The sequence below is a fragment of the Pygoscelis adeliae genome, unplaced genomic scaffold (genome assembly GCF_000699105.1).
Source record: "Pygoscelis adeliae isolate BGI_AS28 unplaced genomic scaffold, ASM69910v1 Scaffold155, whole genome shotgun sequence".
NCBI classification, from domain to species: domain Eukaryota; kingdom Metazoa; phylum Chordata; class Aves; order Sphenisciformes; family Spheniscidae; genus Pygoscelis; species Pygoscelis adeliae.
This window is the reverse complement of record NW_008824932.1, coordinates 5,025,807-5,044,164: the sequence shown is the minus strand read 5'-3', so window position 1 is coordinate 5,044,164 and position 18,358 is coordinate 5,025,807. Positions and strand designations below refer to the sequence as shown.

Here is an 18,358-nt window from a genome sequence, read left to right as displayed (position 1 = left end):
GCTCCAGGGCCAGGAATGCTACCTCATGAAGCAGTTCCCACATTCACATTCTTGTTTTCTCGGTTCCCATTTGCTGTAGAGAGCAGGGTTCATTCCTAATCTACAAAGCAAAAAGTCTAATACCATTTGCCACATAAAAGACTTCCCTAAAGTCCACTTCACTTGCAATTCTAAGTATCAAAATCCAAGCTAATTTAGAAATCCTCCAAGCAGAAGTGATTTTCCTTGCCATTAGTAGGCACTTTTATGTTTCCCCGATGCAGATGTTTTAAACTTTTTATAAGAATTTTGAGTATCTCTTACCATCAATAATGTCTGTCGGACTGTGAAACCTCTTTTCTTACGGCTTATTAGTCATCATAGAAGTAATTTCCAAATTCTGGTATAGAATTTCAAGGCAATTAATTACAGCTTGGTTGTTAAATCAAAACATCTCAATTAAATAGGGTACGGATTTACTGTAATTGATTTATCTTTACAATACATGAATGAACTCAAATACAGCAGTCACAAGTTCTGACGAGTCAAATAGATATGTGCGATAGATGTATTACTGTTTAGTCACTGGCATCCTGAAAGATAATGATTATTTTAAATTTTCTTGTCTGGTTTTAAATGCTATAAAGTGTCAAAATCAAGTTTCCCAGGTGATATGTGTCACATCCTTACATACCCCACCATTGTTGCAGTTTTCAGTTACATGCTAGCACACTGCATATTTGTATCTATCAGTAAAATTTATTGCTGGACTCTTACAGGGGGATCCAGGAGAAAAAGGGCCCCCAGGTCCTCCTGGAGCTGTTGGAACTCCGCTGCTTCCTATAAAAGGTTATAGCTAGTTTTAACTAGTCTTTCTGCTGTATAAAGTACGTAGGACCTATTTTGCTAATGTGTTTGAAAGTGATCGCTAGGGATTCAGGGGACAGGATCCTAAAACATTATTTTCCTAGTGGCGTCGTTCTGTGTGTGTTTGTGTCTCACTGATCTTACTGGAACTATGTTAAACATAAAAGTTTCAGATTAAGTGTTCGCTTGAAGGATCCTTATGCATACAGTCACAGCTACATCTGCAGGACTATCCCAAGTTATTGGACCTAAGCATATTTAGGAAAAAGCTATGAAAAATAAGCCCATGCTGGATAATGGATGGCAAATAAGAAGACCGGGCTTCCCATTGTAATTTAGAATTCCTATTTTCAGAATTGCCACAACACACAGATTTTAGACTACAATTAAGCTTCCTATTGCATAGCAGCGGTGAAATCCTGGAACTAGTACTTCCAACATAACACCTGTCAATCTTATTGTCTTCCTACCTAACCTCAGGCTAGGTTTTTATGGGGATAAAGGGAGCTGGGACATCTCATCTACTTGGTGAAAAGGTGCGTGGAAGTTCTTCCTTCATAGCAGGAGGCAGTGGGGAACAGCCAAGCCTACTGCCTGGAAGGGATTTGCTTTGGCATCTCACACTTGGGGAACCTGTATTGTAAGAACATAAATTGTATTTCTAGTGATTGTGAACACAGAAGTAAGTTACAACACAACCCCAGTTCAGCAGAACCTCCCCATTAGATAGGAGCCTCATCCAAAAATCAATTAAATTTGCTTTCCTTCAGCTTCTGTGTGTTTCCAGCCCATGCAACAAAAGACTTAACCCCATGCTTAATATCTCAAGTAACATTTAAAGTTAATCATGTGCATGGTATGTGAGTGCGAGTCTCTACATTCTTCAGAGAAAGAGGCCTTTAGCAGAATTGTTTGAGAACAAAACTACTACCAATATTTTGTTTTTCCAATTTAATGAAGCCCTTTATATCTGATTTAGGTTTTCTTTATCACTATGTAATTGCAATTTTTAAATCTATTCATTATAGCAATTTTGAAAATATACGTTTTAAAATTTGGATAATTTCAACTAGGATGATCTTGAAATGACCTCCCTGTGTGCACTGCCACATGTGCATAACATGAGATGCACATTTATTTTAGATGCTACATGTATTTATTTTGGGCAAACACTTGTCTCAGCATTCTGAAATATGTAGCACAAAGATACTACTACAGAGTGACGAAGACCTAAACTGTGCCCACAAAATGGGCAGGAATCCGTAGAGAAGTAACCAAATCCTCCCACCTTAAAATTAAATTGTTACACATTTAAAAATGTTTCATAAAGTCAAAAGAAGTTACTGTATTTTACTTTTATGTAGTTCCCAAATTATAATCTTGGTTGCAGTTTAATTTAGATTTAGGCTGTCAATTGCATAAGGTGTTCATTTCACATGTTTTTATAATTCTGTGTAGGTCCTCAAGGAGATCCTGGATTTCCAGGTCCTGCTGGTGATCTGGGGTCAGCTGGACCAATTGGTCCTACAGGCCTGCTAGGAAGACCAGGAGATGATGGAACAAGTAAGAGAAATAGGGGATAAAATGTGAACTATATACCAGTAGGAGAAAAAGCAGCTAAAAGAAAACCATTCTTTGTTCTTCCTTGATGAAAGTCACCAACATAAGGATTTGAGCTCTACAAAGAGTTCAGTAAAAATACTAGCTCAGCACCTAGTGGCCAAAAAAGAACCAAAATGATCCAAACAGAACATTAGGAATTACTAGAACAGGAACACAAGACAAAGCAGAATGCTACCATGCACTGTAAATCCATGATATGCCTGCATCTGGAGTGCTGTGCTCAAAAATTCTATTCTCCATCTCAAAAAGATACCAAGGAAAGTGATGAGGATGACTTTGCTCTCTATAAGGAACTAGATTAACTGGGATGTCTGGAAAGGAGATAATGGGGAGGAGGAAAAGAAGCATTTGAAGGTCTAAAGTGGGAGCCTCTTTTCCTGGGAATCCTGGAAAACCTAAAGATTTAGATTTAAGTCTTTTTTATATAGAAGCTCTTCTTCATGACAGTTCTGAATGGTCTGTAATTTCCTCCTTGTATCTTGTAGTAATGGTTACTATGAAGCTGTATGGGTCATATACCGTTATTTTCTTTATAGGTCTGCCTGGCCTGCCAGGAGTAAGTGGGGCACCAGGACCTCAAGGTTTTCAAGGTGACCCTGGTTTCCCTGGAACAGGTGAATCAATCCCAGGAAGACCTGGATTTCCTGGACCACCAGGCCTACCAGGACAGCCAGGAAGACAAGGCTTACCTGGACTACCCAGTAGGTTCAACAGCAATTTATATGGCGAGACTATCATTCTGCATATTAATAGATTCATTGATTTTGTTGCTCCTACAAAAAACATAGAGGTGAAAAGTGCATTTTGACAAATATATTGAACTTTACATGTGATGTAGAAAACATGTTTTTCCTATTAGTTGTCGATCAGTGAGGTGTCAAGATTTTCATAGTTTTCTGCTTGATTTAAACCCACAAAGTAACATATATGAAAAATGTCCCTAAAAATATATCACCTGAAGCTAAAAACACAACAAACTGGGGAGGAAACCCAAATCAGCATCCTTTAGTAAAGAAACAAGAGTCATAAAATTCTACAGTGGAAAAAGGAAGAAGTAGTGGCAATGAAAAAGCCATGTGTCAGCATCAACTCCAGCCAGACTGACTCATAGCATGATCTGTAAGCAACGACTTGTAAAGCATTTCATAAGATCTCTAGCTTTTCACGTAAGGATAACAAGATAAGGGAGAAGAGAACATGTGACTTAAGCTGTGGAAACAGTCAACCTGATCTATACTAGCTGTACAATTTGTTTTTTCAAAGGTGTAATCTGTACTGACAGAGGGATCCCTGGAGAACCTGGAGCAAAAGGTCAGATAGGCCTTCCGGGAAGAAAAGGTGAAAAAGGAGAAAAGGGTAAGTATGCCTGGATAGCAACAATTTGAATATGAGACCTTTGCCAAATCTGTCAGACCTAAATTTGCAAGAAGTTTATGGTAACTTGGAGGATAAGGCCCATCAAAGTGCAGAGTTAAATGGCCTGTTGGCATTGGGGCTTCTAAGTCAGTAGAGTCATGTCAGTGCAGCAGTTATTCAGCGCTGTAAGAAGAGACTGATACGCTTCACTCCTTTGAAGGCCGTAATGAGATAAAATGTCTGTGCACTACTCACACAGAAAAGAAAAAGGGCAATGTTATTTTTTGTGTATTAATTTTCAACTGTTTCAATGTAATTTTGGCACATTCACGTAGGAAATCAAGGCCTTTGCTCATGTAGTGCTGGTCCTCCTGGTCCCCGTGGTATGCAAGGACCTCCAGGTACTCAAGGAAACAAAGGACAAATGGGATACCCTGGAAGACACGGAGAAAAGGGCGATCCAGGCTTATCTGGTGCAATGGGATCACCAGGGCTCCCTGTGAGTAGTTTTCATGAGCTTCAGCAAATAAAATCAAGTTACCACTTACGCAGGAGGCATTTAAGCAGAGTGGTGGAGGAACTGACCTGGAAAACTATCTGAAAGTTTTATCTACTTTTGCTTATTACAGTCTTGTTGGAAGATGCATTTTATTAGCTTCTGTCTGATTTCCCTTGTGGCAGTGGGCAGAGTTTTACACTGAGTAAATGAATCCCATGCTGTGTTTGCGGGGTGGTCAGGAGGCTTAGGAAAGCTGGTGTATGTTCATCTTGTTTTGTTTTGACTTGGTTTTACTTTTAATTTTGAATACCCATTGTTTTTCTTGAAAACATTGTAGATGCACAAATTGCTCCACTGAAGATGATTTTTCAGTTATTTCGAAGGAAAACATTTCCAGCAAAACCTTACCAACGCAAAGAATTGCATGATGTCAGCAGGTCAAGATGGATTCTATGTTTCAGCATCCACCTGGGGGGGGCAGGGTCTGAAGAAAAAGGAACGCTTGATTTTATTCAGACATTTCAAGTCATTTTCTTTATTCCTTTTTTAGAAATTAATTGAAAAGCTTAATTTATTTTATATGCTTAATTTATTTTATGAGTCAGTCTGAACATCATATAGAGTCTTTCACTCCCACAGAGTCTGAAAGGCATTGCTGTTCGTCAGTGTTTATCCCTTTACTGTTCCATATTACTTTATAATCTCCCATTTTCAGTCACCGATCAGCCAAAGTTTGTTCTCCACAAGGATCAGCCACTATAGACAATACCTTGTCTCTCTATGCATACATATTAGCGATGAAGCTGAAATAGAATAAAAATTTTGCCCTTGATTTTATAGTTCTTAGAAGGAAAAATTACTACAATCATCGAAATAAAGACTTTTCATTTAGTTGAATAGCTTCCTTGCAATGTAAGAATTTCATTTCAAGTTCCTCAAGAGTAGAAACTGAATGAACTTTTTGGTAGTAAAGACTCTGAGTACTAGAATCATTTGACATCATCATACAATGTTCATTTTTTCCTAAAACCAGTTCATTCCAGTGTTAACAAATCTGGCATCCAGTTTTTCATGGAAAAACCCTATAAAGACTTTTTGTGGCAAGGTGAGGGGGAAGAAAATAATTAAGAAATACTTAAAAGGTACCTTTAGGTCAGATGCGTATTTCTACTTTAATATTGTCTGTCAGCAGGATTAACAAACAAAATAAATTTGAGCTCAAGACCTAGATGTTTACTGGGTCAATAATTTACTGGGTGGTGCTTGTTGCCTAACTCAGTGAAACTAGCTATTACTTTTGGAAATGGACTTATTTTCTTTATTGTGCTTCATATAGTTTATCTTATTCCCCACAGTGAGCAATAATTCAAAACACCACGTAATCTAACTGCCTTAGGAATACATTACAAGATGATTTATTGGACTTGCTGTGATTTTGTTCCACTTGCTGTGGTCTGGCATGTGGACTGTACATCCAGGATACTGCATACCAAAATGATGCCAAATAGAGGGGTTTTTTAATACACTTTCTTGTGTGTGAGAGCAATTTCTTTGAAAATATAGGTAGATATGCTTGGCTTTATGTCTGTTCCATTATGGGTTTTTTGTTTGGGTTTTTTAGGTTTTGTTTTGTTTTAATAGCAGAACTCTCTCTCACATGAGGTATTGCTTAAAAGTTTCCAGAACATTTTCTTTCAAAAGAAAAAAAACAAAACAAAACCATTGTGAGACTGAAGGAAGGAGGTGGAAGGGCTCTGTCATTCTAGTTCCAACAGTTTCATTACAAGCTTTGCATTTGTTTATTTTTCTTTTCTTAAAGTCCTATTACCTGAGTGGATTATGTGAGATTTCGATCTTTTTGTTACTTTTGAAAGTATGCTTTAGCCCTTGTGGTTCTGAAGTAAAGCTTGAAGCCTTGTCCTGAACACTTTGGTGTTCTTAGGTTACTTAAGTGAGAAACAAGGACAAAGTAATCAGTTTAGAAAGAAATAATTCACTTCGATACAGAAGTGCTTTGGTCTAATGGATTTCCTACATATATACATTTTTTCCATTTCTCGGCTTCCTTTTCTTCACAAATACCTTATTTTGCTTGTCAAACACTAATAACTGGTCACTGCCAACTTGAAGATCTAGACATTTTAACAAACAGTCACTGCTTGTTTCAGATACACGGCATTTTTCAGAAGTCTCCTGCCTGTTTTACAGTTGTCATGATTTACAATCACTTTATAAATTGTATTTTCCTCACCTATGTCTTAGTGAAAGATTTTGAATAACAGAGGAGACTGGCTAAATAATACCCCAGTTTTCCAACCTTAGTGGCCCTTTACTTCTGTGTAAATTTCACATGGTAAATTTACCCACATCTACTGTTGCAAGATCAGACCCTCACCAATGATGATAGGCAAACCCCATGCTGCTTGGAGAACTGAGAGCACAAATCGGCATAAAAATATAGAAAAGTACTTCTTTTCCCCTTTAAACCTGACAGGTCATAGATTCTTCTGACAATACCAGGTACCTAACTAGACGTAGATGAAATTTTTTATTGGCAGCTTTGTGGGCTTTCACTCAGCAAAAAAGCATCACTTACCTACTGCCATGTTCACGTCGGGGAGGACAGCCTCATCCAGCGGTCACCGCACTCCAGAGATTCCCTTCCTGCGTAGCCTCGGTGGATTGTGGGTTGAAGTCTGCAGTGGGAAGAGTTTGTGAATCGTTTGCATCTTAATATTTTTGTATTTACAGCCACAGCTGTATACAGCCATGAATCTGATTCTTCTAGCATTACAGTTTCTTATAGTTGTGTATCTGTGCGTTTGGCAGAGTCAGGCTGAAAAGGCCAGGTGCCATTCACACACCTCTTTATAGACATCAAATGAGATAAGCATTTCTTTTTGGCATGGTACTTTAATTGGTCTGGTTTTGGGATACAATGCAAGAGCAAGAGATAGATATCTAGTTTTCCCCTCAATTCCCACATTGGTTCCTTGCGGGAGGTGACTTTTTTTTTTTTTTTTTTGGTGTCAATGGTAAGGGGACACCCGGTTCTGCTGGAGAACATGGTGAAAAAGGAGAGAAGGGTGATCCAGGAAGAGTTAGAATAAAAGGTAAACATTTTATCATTAGCCTTTTTGTTTCCCATACAATGCCTAGGCAATAGTGTGAGAAAACCATATTAATCTACTCTTTAATTAAGTCATTAGTTTAGTAAGTTACTGAAGCCTAGAGGTCAGGTATATCCAAACGGCTTTCTTGGTACCATCTCGTTCATTTTCTTCTTGCTCAACACAAGATCAACACAGGATTTTGTGGGTTTTACTCTATAGTTGAGCCATAAAACAGTTTTAACAGCTTGTTATTAATGCTAACAAATGCCTTTTCATGTCATATGATTGATAATCGGGGTCTTACAGAGGTATGTATAGCAAAGACTAAGCAGAATACAATTATTGTGAAAGCATAAAGAAATAAGATTGTACAGAAGCCGCCTCCTGAAGTGTCATATGCCAGTATCCCAGCTGTTACCTCAACTTAAACCACCAACATTCTTCTTGGGAAAAACTCAAAGTCTCAATGGCTATTCAGATTCCTGCTCCTATTTCTAAAAATTACTCTTGACCAGGCATTGAAGAGAAACAATAGGCCACCAGTTGCACAACTGAAATTCTTGTAATTAAATAGATCAAAACCTCTCCACAGTTATGGTTATGGTTTGCAAAAGCAAAAGAAACAGAGAACAACAAATTACATCAATCTGATGGCAAAGCTTAGTTAGAAATGCTAAACTAATTATTCAGACAAAAGATTGTCCATTGTATTGTTTGTGAAAAGTTAGCTTAGCTTTGGATGCCTGTGTTTGTTTACAGATGTTGGAGCAGGGCAAAACATTTGCTGTTTATTTGCAAGGGATTTCTTGACACAGCAAAATGAATCTTTGGATTAGAATAGTTTTATTGTCCTTTATGCAAAAATTACATTTTCATAAATACCAGTGCAAGAGAAATCTAGGGGTAAAAAAAGAAAAAAGAAAAAATTAAAAACCTTTTGGGAATATTGATGCAAATATTCTGCATCATATGGCATTGCTATATCCTGGTTTCACTGAAATCAAGAATAAAACTCTGACTGATTTCAATAGCAAAATGTTTTCAATCTGTATATAGCACGAACAAAAGCCACGTTCTTGTGGTGCCTGTAAACACATCTCTTACAGAGAGACCAAGTTGTTCCATGAGGTGTCCAACTACATACTGCCTTCCTAAGCCTAAAATACCTCATTACGGAAATGTGAATTCAAGAAGTGGAGATTATAATACAGATACGATGAATGGTTACCCAGCGTTCACCTGAGCAGAAATAAAAAACTCCAAAACTTACTGCAAGTATTATACTACTTTTTTTTTTTTAATTGTTTTAAGGAATAAAAGGTGAAAGAGGTCCTGCTGGGGTTCCAGGATTTCCAGGCCAAAGGGGTAATGATGGCAGAGATGGGGAACTAGGATTGCCTGGGGAAAAAGGAGCTGAGGTATGTTTGATTTTCTCAGAATTTTTTTCCATTTCACTTAACATATTGTCTTATGAAAGGGCTAGCTACTTAATGAAAAGTACCATTTTATTCCAAATTCCCAGCAGATTAATCACGTGTATCATTTTATGTTAGCCTAGATCAAAAATCATAGTTTTTATCCATTGAAAAATTATTTACTTGGAAGTTTTACTGTTTATTTTGGTATTCCTGAATATAATTTCTGCATATACTGTGTGCCAATATTATGGAATCAGGAAGAAAAAAACCCCACAAAACTCTACCCTTTGTTCCTATTGCCTTTGACTATTTAAAACTACTAATATCATCCATGTAGTCACTTAATTGTGGAAGAGTGGTTTCTCCAGATAATTCTCTAACATGGCTTTTGATAATCAAAGAGAGGAAAGAAATTAGGTCTTGTTATTTCTTATCAACAATTTCTTTCTTTTAGGGTGATTCTGGAGTACCACTGCTGGGTGATAAAGGATTCCCTGGGGTTCGAGGACTTCCTGGGGTAAAAGGACAGATGGGATTGCCTGGTTTGGGGTTTCCCGGCCCTCCAGGAATCAGAGGTAGCCCTGGAGACTTTGGCGATACTGGTAATGTTGGGCCACCTGGTCCAAAGGGCCAGAAAGGTAATTTTAAATGTTTACATTAAGAACCAAATAACAAAATACACGCTTAGTAGCGTCCATTAGTTTCATATGTATTCTATACGGTGTAACTCATTTATAGTGAAAATCAATTTTGACAAGCTCAGTGGTCATGTGAAATATGGCCACGGAAGGGTACAATACTGTCAGCATTTAGCAGCAGACACTAGTGAGAATATGAATTGCTAGGGGCCTTAAACCTGCAAAGTACCACTTGCACACTATCAGAGGAATCATTTTCCGGACTGAAGAGTATTCCTGAGTGTAAGGGTTTGCAAGGCAATGCTTTTGTGCTGCAGGAGCAGGAAAATACAACTCATACTTAAGGCTTGGTCTGGTTTTTGGTTATAAAAAATCCCTACCAAAATAAAAAAAATCTACTGCTGGCAATATTTATGAACCAGAAATGTACATAGAATTGAGATGAAAATACTGTTTCTTTCTTGCAACAGAGACTATTGTGAAGACAAATTTCTGCGACAAGTAAAAAAAAAAAAACCTTTGTCTTTACAGAATACAACTGTATTACAACAATTTGAATCATCACCAGTATTCTATACAAAATGTGTCAAGAAAAATATATTTTAAGATTCTCCATCAAACCTTAAGTCATATGGAAATAACAATGTGCATAAACAGTCCCTTCTTTTTACCTTTGCACATCTAGTTGGTTAGTTCCACAGAAATATTACAGTAAATGTTCAGATTCCATTTATTCTAAAATCAAGTAGGCCAGTTTCTTTCTTCCTCTTGCTTCAGGTGAGACCGTCTGCATTACATTACCATACCCTGGAAATCCAGGTCCCCCTGGTTTTAAAGGTGTTCAAGGTATGTTTACAGATGGGAGAATTTTTGGTTTTAATTGAAATGGAGTTTTAAGTTGCTAATTAAAAAAAGAAGCTATCCTAAAAAAATACACTATTCTCGTTTTTCAACGGATACATATCTCAAAACGTAAAACTGCAAACACACAGGAATATACTCATCTAATAGAACCAAGGGCCAGACAGCTGCAGTTTGCATGATCAAAAGGTGTGCAGGCTGCCTCCATAGAGATGACTAAATGAAGGTAGCTTGAAAATCTGTCCTGCCTCAATTAAAATGCATGGGAGAGTCTGTAAAATACGCAGATGGCTGGAGTCAGGTAAGACCTAGAATATGTACATCTGGATGCCGGGGAAAAAAAGGTGTGTGAGGCAAAGATATGCTGCAAGTCTGTAATTTCTAAAACTACATTGCTCATGGCAAGTTGCAATTGAGCCCTAAAATCTGAATACTTACTACCATTACTTCAACTTGTTCAACTTAATTTAAATTCAAAGAACTCATCCAGGAACTGGCAAAATGTTGCTTGTGATGACCTCCAAAACATTTGAAATATCCCAGAAAATCCTGATCAGAACAAATGGAGATACTGGATTTTCAAGCTGCTTAATACAGTATTACACAGCTCCCTGACATCAGTATTGTGGGTTGTAGCTGAAATTTATACAGACATGAAAGAACAAGGATTAGCGTATTGAGCTCATGTGCACCATTGCAGAAGCAGCATATAGCACAGGAGAATATAAGAGTTGACACCTATCGTTCTCTAGGTTAACGTTGTTGATGTCCTGTAACATTAAAATGTTATAGGAGATAATTTTTTTTTGTAATTTACTCTGGTGATTTGCAGTCTACTGTTCATGGATTAGGAACAAGTCCATTTAGAAAAACAGCAACCATGCATTTGGTTGTGACTTGGGGTGGTAGCTTTTGCCCAAAATGTTAGAAGCAGATGCAATCCACTTGTCTTCAAAGTACATGAATTTGCATGGGATAAAGATGCAATACTGTTTCCTTAGATCACACATTTTAGAGGTCTGTCAGTTTTTTACGTATTTTCTTTCTGTTCCCAGGACCAAAGGGTTTAAAAGGACTCCCCGGTCGTCCTGGACCAAATGGCTTTGATGGTCAAAAAGGCCATCGAGGCAGGCCAGGTGCAGGAATCCCTGGGCCAGAAGGTGAATTGTGCTTTTCTTAATCCAGGAGACCTGCTGGTCAAGCTGTAATGCATACATGCAGGGTAAGGTAGTTACCATGGTAGGACAGAATAGGAAGCACATTTCAACGAAAGCTAATGGAAGAGGAATCTTTACCAGTTTCCCTTTCTTTCCTCCAGCATTGCAGGTGCTGCGATAACCTAAAGTTCAGTGTCCAGAGAGGAAATATTCTCAGAAAACTGAGAACAGTTAGTATTATTTTAGCAAAGGGATTGAACTGGACAAGAGTGACAGTATACAAGATAGATACTGCCCCAAAGAAAACTACTGTCACTTCCCACAGGAATAATTACCTCCTTCATTCCTCATGTATCATTAGCTGTAAATAAGAAACCTCAAATTTAATGTATCATATTATTTTTCTTTGCAAAGTGATAATTTAATTCTGGTTAAATTTGCATTATAATATTCCACAGTTCTGGAAAAAAAATAACCACTTCTGAATTATGCCCTATTTGAATTTAAAAATCATATCAACAGGCTTTCGAGGCAAAGTTGGTGATCCTGGTGATGAAGGTGAAAGAGGATCTACAGTTGATGGTAAAAATGGGCCTCCAGGTCCACCTGGCATGGATGGTCAGAAAGGTGTTCCAGGTGATACCACATACGGTCCTCCAGGAATCCCAGGCAACAGGGGACCGCAAGGACCCCCTGGTGCACAAGGAGCAAGAGGTGATCCAGGTTCTGGGCTTCAAGGTATGAGCCAGTTTTTATGAAGCATTTCCATGTGTTCAAAGGAGAAAATCTGAGCAAAGTCGGTCCTGATTCAGATAAAACTCACGTTTGCCTGGATCCATAATGGTGACTGTGAAGAGTACACCCTATTTTTACATTTACATTTTTACAGTTAGGGTTGATCAGCAGCTGAGGAGATCTGCACTGCAGGAAGGGGAGGATGCCTTTACCCAGTCCATGGAGTAACAGTGCAGCTTCCTATTCTTACTACTGTTACTTGCTGCCTAGTGGCCATCTGTGCTTAGGGCCTCCTGCTCTGCCACACAGATAGTCCCTGCCTCAGATTGCTTACTCAAATCTGAAAAGGCTGGCAAATGGTGGGAGAAAACTCAGGGAGGGAGGGATAAATTTCTTTGCCCAGAGTTATACAATATAATCCTCAATATCGTGGGCACTACATTCCTCATTTCTGCAGGGGAGTTTCACTGGTTGCTGCAGATGTCTCCACGGTGCCAATTCCTTCCCACTTCATAGCAGATATTGCTGTTTCCTTTTATAGGTCTTCCTTTTGCCCAGCCCTAAGTAGACACACACCCCCTTCTGTGCAGGGAACACCTGTAGAACTGACCCCAGTGCTGTGTAGCTGGTGCAGGCCAGTGAGCTCCTTCCATTCTGCTCCTACACATCAGAAACTAGCTTTTTGTGCCATAAAGTCGTCCTTGCCTATAGGTGAGAGCTGAATTTGTATTTGTTCCTTAGAGAAAGAAGCTCCCCACAACAGGCAATTCTAAATTGCAGAAAAGCATCAGTTTCCACAAACTATGCAAAAACTAGAGGATAAGTAAGATATTACAATAACTGAACATGTAAATTTCAAAATTACAATTAGGAATTCTGAAGGATGGCGAGTAATGGAAGTAAAACATTTTACAATGGTTTTTGTTTCCAGGAAAGCCTGGTACCCCAGGATTTCCAGGCGCCAAAGGCTTTAGAGGCCCAGAAGGTGATATAGGAGCACCAGGCTGTCCAGGCTTCCCTGGTCCACCATGTGACACGGGCTTACCAGGGCCACCAGGAGTCAGAGGTGTCATGGGCCTGCCAGGACGTCAAGGTACACAACATCCATGAGGTTGCCTCACAGCTCTAAGCTTTGCACATCTTTTCTAGCAGATTTAATCACATCATTTTTGTGGCTGGCATGACAAATATTTCCATGGGGGCTGCTCATTAGCGGGGGTGTACATTATGTTTTGCACGTTTCCTTGAACTCAAGGAATGTATAGTGTGCATCTCAGATGTTTCCTTCCCTTCCCATACTGTTCCTTAACTGGCCAAATCACAGTGTGTTCACTGTCAAGTAATAAACGGAAGAGTTATCTCTTATTCTGTTGTCCTGAGTAACTTAACTGAGCTCCTGTCATTACTGTGATACTTTTATCTTCCTTATTCTTAAATAGAAGTGGTTTTTAGGGAGAGCTAGGAGACATATATATCAAAAGCATTGCTGAATTAGTAGGGATTTTTCACAGGGCGCTTCTACTGATATATCTCTAACTAAAGAAATACAAGAAAACAAACATTCCAGGTGAAAAATCTAAGCAGAGCCAGGACTCCAGCATGGTAGCAAAGTTTCCAAGTTATTTTGCCATGTTTGATGATATTCAAATTTATACCAAAATCTATCACTTCCTATTTTTTAGCTGCAATTGCTGAACCCTTTTCCTGCATTTACATACATAGATTAAAGCTCTTTTTCTCAGGCTTACCAGGCTTTAAAGGTCAGAGGGGAGACAGGGGCTTAGCTGGGCCACCTGGAATCAAAGGTCTCAAAGGCTTTCCTGGCTCACGAGGTCCCCCAGGTCCTCCAGGCTCACGAGGTCTTCCAGGACTTCCAGGCGATAAAGGACCACCTGGTTTCCCAGGACAAACGGGTATGTCAAACATCCTGCAAACCACCTCATCTATAACTTCTCTTGTAGAGGGAGCCATTTCTACTGCTCTTAAAGCTAGGAAGTACTTTGCACCCTTCTCCCTTTCCAGCTTCGAGAATAAGACCCTGCAGCAGGGTAGAGGCAATAACAATAGCATCCTTTGTTCTTTCTCTTGTTACAAAAACAAAGGGATGGAAATAGTTTGATGCATCTTGGTGCATCCTGGTGCTTTAGTTGTTTTACAACACTGACATATTTCCATGTATTATTTCCTGACTATTTGTAATAGGTTGTTGTTATAATATGCTATAATAAGAACCATATATTTTCTATTACATCCAGACTATCTCCTTTACTGATGCAGTCTGTGATTGTATGCTGATGGGTATTCGATTCTTGGACAAGTAAGGAGGGGGTCAGCAGAACTGCTACCTTGGACTCCCGGAGGGCAGACTTTGGCCTGTTTAGGAGACTGGTTGACGGAGTCCCTTGGGAGGCAGTCCTGAAGGGCAAAGGAGTCCAGGAAGGCTGGACATTCTTCAAGAAGGAAATCTTAAAGGTGTAGGAGCAGGCCATTCCCATGTGCCGAAACACGAGCCAATGGGGAAGAAGACTGGCCTGGCTGAACAGAGCGCTTTGGCTGAAACTCAGGAAAAAAAAAAGAGAGTTTATGACCTTTGGAAGAAGGGGCAGGCAGCTCAGGAGGACTACAAAGATGTCATGAGGTTATGCAGGGAGAAAATTAGAAGGGCCAAAGCCCAGCTAGAACTTAATCTGGCTACTGCTGTAAAAGACAATTAAAAATGTTTCTATAAATATATTAGCAACAAAAGGAGGGCTAAGGAGAATCTCCATCCTTTATTGGATGAGGGGGGAAACACAGTGAAAAATGATGAGGAAAAGGATGAGGTACTTAATGGTTTAGTGGTGGACTTGGCAGTGCTGGGTTAACGGTTGGACTTCATGATCTTAAAGGTCTTTTCCAACCTGAACAATTCTGTGATTCTATTCGATGGTTCTATGAGTAAGTGGAGAAATAGCTTCACATTATGCCTAATACTTATAAAAAATGTGACTTTGGTCCCAAATCATCACTGTCTAATGGGTTAAAGTTCTGAGTAACTATAGCAAAATCCCGTTTTCCTCTGTCTGTCATCTGGACAGTAGGAGTCGTGATTTCCAGTAGCCACATGCAAAATCTGGTGGTGTCTTAGGCTATGCATTGTATTTAACATGTGTTGGGGATAACTGCTTTAGTAGTAAGTGTAGCCTAAATCTCCATTGGGTGGCAGCAGGGAGGGGGAAGATGTTTGCTTCATCCAGGCAATCTGAATTTCAAGACAAGTTTGATCTTGGCATGAAGCCATGCTCCAGCTATTGGTTCTCTAGCTTTGCTGGTTTCCTAAGGAGTCCTTCTAAACTTCCTGCCTTTTGCTTTATACTCTTCCTTAGAATATGACAACAGCAGCACAACAGCATAGCAGACTGAATATGTAAATAAAGCATTTAATATTACCAGGAAGCAAAGGGATTCAAGGACCCCAAGGATTCCCAGGAGTCCCAGGAACACAAGGCCCAATGGGAATCTCCGGTGTAAAAGGTGAAGAAGGAAAAGTGGGTCCACCTGGGCCTAGTGGAGAACGTGGGGATACGGGAATAAAAGGTTTGTAAAAATCCGCTTCACTCTGTAGTTATTTCACTACTATGTTTAGTTCTGTTACTACTGTGTTAGGAATATATTTACTTTTTCTACTTATTATAAGGTATATTCACTTCTATTTTCAGAGATACTAAATACTAAATCCAGTTATCTCACTTACAAATGCATAATGAAAAACTAACTAAAGAAAAATTAATTCCACTTAGATCAATAGGTGCATTTACCACTAAATCAAACAAATTAAGATCACTTATTCAAACAAACCTTGAACTTTGTCCTGTACACATCTGAAACTTTAGATTTTTCAAGTTTTCTATCATATTGTCTGTGTTCTTCAATCTATGTAAAACAGACAGGAATAATCTCTCTAAATATTAATATAGGAAAGAGAATAACGATCTCCAAGGTGCAATCACAGACAGTACACTGTAGACTGGACAATACAATTGCCATCTTTCATATTCCAGACAAGCAGGGAATAATTCTGATTTAACATCACCTGGGTTACTACTGAATTAACTAAAAAGCAAGAGAAGGATAATAAATTCTGTTAGCAGTGAGCCTTGTCCTGGTTCCAGCTGGGATAGAGTTAGTTTTCCTCCTAGTGGCTGGTAAAGTGCTGTGTTTTGGATTTAGCATGAGAATAATGTGATAACACACTGGTGTTTGAGTTGTTGCTAAGCCGTGCTTATACTAAATCAAGGACTTTTCAGCTTCCCATACTCTGCCAGCGAGGAGGTGCACAAGGAGCTGGGAGGGAGCATAGCCAGGAGAGCTGACCCAAACTGGCCGAAGGGATATTCTATACCATATGATGTCATGCTCAGTATATAAACTGGGGGGAGTTGGCCAAGAGGGGCAGCAATCACTGCTTGGGGACTGGCTGGGCATCAGTCAGTGGGTGGTGAGCGGTTGCATCACTTGTTTTTCCTGCATTTTGTTTCTCTCTCTCTTTTTGTTGTTTTCCTTTTAATTATTATTATTTCATTTAATGTCAATCATTAAACTCTTCTTATCTCAACCCACGAATTTTCTCACTTTTACCCTTCCAATTTTCTCCCCCTTCCCACTGGGGGGGTAGGGTGAGCAAGCGGCTGCATGGTGCTCAGTTGCCCACAGGGGTTAAACCACGACAGTCGTTTTTGGCACCCAGCGTGGGGCACAAAGGGTTGAGATAACAACAGATCTGTCCAGAGCATGTTAAAATAAATTTGTTGTAAGCATTCATTATATTAGTTTAATAGTCACTGGTCACAGTGTTGTTTCATTTGTTCGCATGGTTGTATTACGTAAATCCTCACTTGCAGTATGTATTCCCTGCGGTGCTGTTTATCACTTCTGGGAGATGGGTCAGGATTATTATTTTGCTGTACTGTGTAACATTGTTTTATGATATGATAATATTACTGGTCAAGAGACTAATCTGGTATTTCTACTTGGTATTGCTGTCATCTCCGTACCTCAGATGCCATCTCTTGGAAATTATTGATAATCACACTCTTCACCTTTTCTCCTTGGAGAACCAATCTATGGGGAAGACGGGGGGGGATGCTTTCCCCCACTTTTTCACCTTCCCTTTCTCCTTCAGGCTAGTTACACCAGCTCTTGAGAATTTTGAATATCCTTGGGATGTTCAAGCCAGCATGCTCGTATTGCTATGTCTCCTGAATGTGTTTCAGGTCTTGTTTAGGGTTAAACAACTATTTAAAAAAATCACCCAGAGATCTGCCCCAAGGCTGGATGGTCACAGGTGGCACAGCATGTGAGAGAGAATATGGGCAGGTACTTAAAGAACTTCTCACCTCCAGTGGTCTGGAACTTCATTCCCGAACAACTACAGGATCCTGATGAAGTGATAGAACCCTTGAAAAAAACAATGCCTGTGGTTATTCCAAAGAGGCACAACTTATGGCACTGTGCTGGGCCCTGGCTAGTAGCTACCAAACACTGCTCAGTATTATGCAGCACCCTCAGGGAGAAGAGAGGAAAAACAAACCAACAGGCACTGTGGTTGCTCCAGCCCCCGCAACAGGCACTGCAGCTAAGCCAGAGAACCAACCCGTGCCAGTATCAGTCGCCCCTATACACAAGAAGAAATATTGGAAGCGGAAGTCAGCTCGTTTAGAAGAGGATGAAGAAGCTCCCCCTAAGAGGGAGCAGGAGGAAGAAGCATACTGTCTTGCCAGCGAGGAGGCAGACTACTCTAATGCAGGGCCATCACGAGAACAGGAGGAGGAAGAGCAAGAATTCCCCGTTTCACCCTGAGGAAGAACTCGGCGGGAGGGTTCCTCCTCTTCCTCAGAGGGAGAGGAAGAACTCATAAAGGAGACAGTAACTACCTGATCCGTATCCCTGAGTGAACTGCGAGATATGTGAAAGGATTTCAGCCGTCGTCCAGGTGAGCAGATTGTCACCTGACTGCTCCGATGCTGGGATAATGGGGCCAGTAGCCTGGAATTAGAGTGTAAGGAAGCCAGGCAGCTGGGATCCCTTTCCAGGGAAGGGGGCATCGACAAAGCGATTGGAAAAGGGGCACAAG

At 39.8% G+C, this 18,358-nt stretch overlaps 1 protein-coding gene across 1 annotated transcript in view; it reads left to right on the top strand.

The window, feature by feature from the left end:
• Positions 1 to 18,358, top strand: part of COL4A4 (collagen, type IV, alpha 4) — a 73,323-nt gene that overhangs the window by 32,609 nt on the left and 22,356 nt on the right. The window contains exons 17-30 of the mRNA XM_009325115.1: positions 759 to 828; positions 2,305 to 2,409; positions 3,006 to 3,170; positions 3,733 to 3,825; positions 4,161 to 4,324; positions 7,365 to 7,437; positions 8,749 to 8,855; positions 9,310 to 9,493; positions 10,271 to 10,339; positions 11,410 to 11,514; positions 12,034 to 12,249; positions 13,178 to 13,339; positions 13,989 to 14,159; positions 15,679 to 15,822. Of these exons, the coding sequence (XP_009323390.1) occupies positions 759 to 828; positions 2,305 to 2,409; positions 3,006 to 3,170; positions 3,733 to 3,825; positions 4,161 to 4,324; positions 7,365 to 7,437; positions 8,749 to 8,855; positions 9,310 to 9,493; positions 10,271 to 10,339; positions 11,410 to 11,514; positions 12,034 to 12,249; positions 13,178 to 13,339; positions 13,989 to 14,159; positions 15,679 to 15,822 (1,828 nt within the window). The remainder of the gene's footprint in view (positions 1 to 758; positions 829 to 2,304; positions 2,410 to 3,005; positions 3,171 to 3,732; positions 3,826 to 4,160; positions 4,325 to 7,364; positions 7,438 to 8,748; positions 8,856 to 9,309; positions 9,494 to 10,270; positions 10,340 to 11,409; positions 11,515 to 12,033; positions 12,250 to 13,177; positions 13,340 to 13,988; positions 14,160 to 15,678; positions 15,823 to 18,358) is intronic.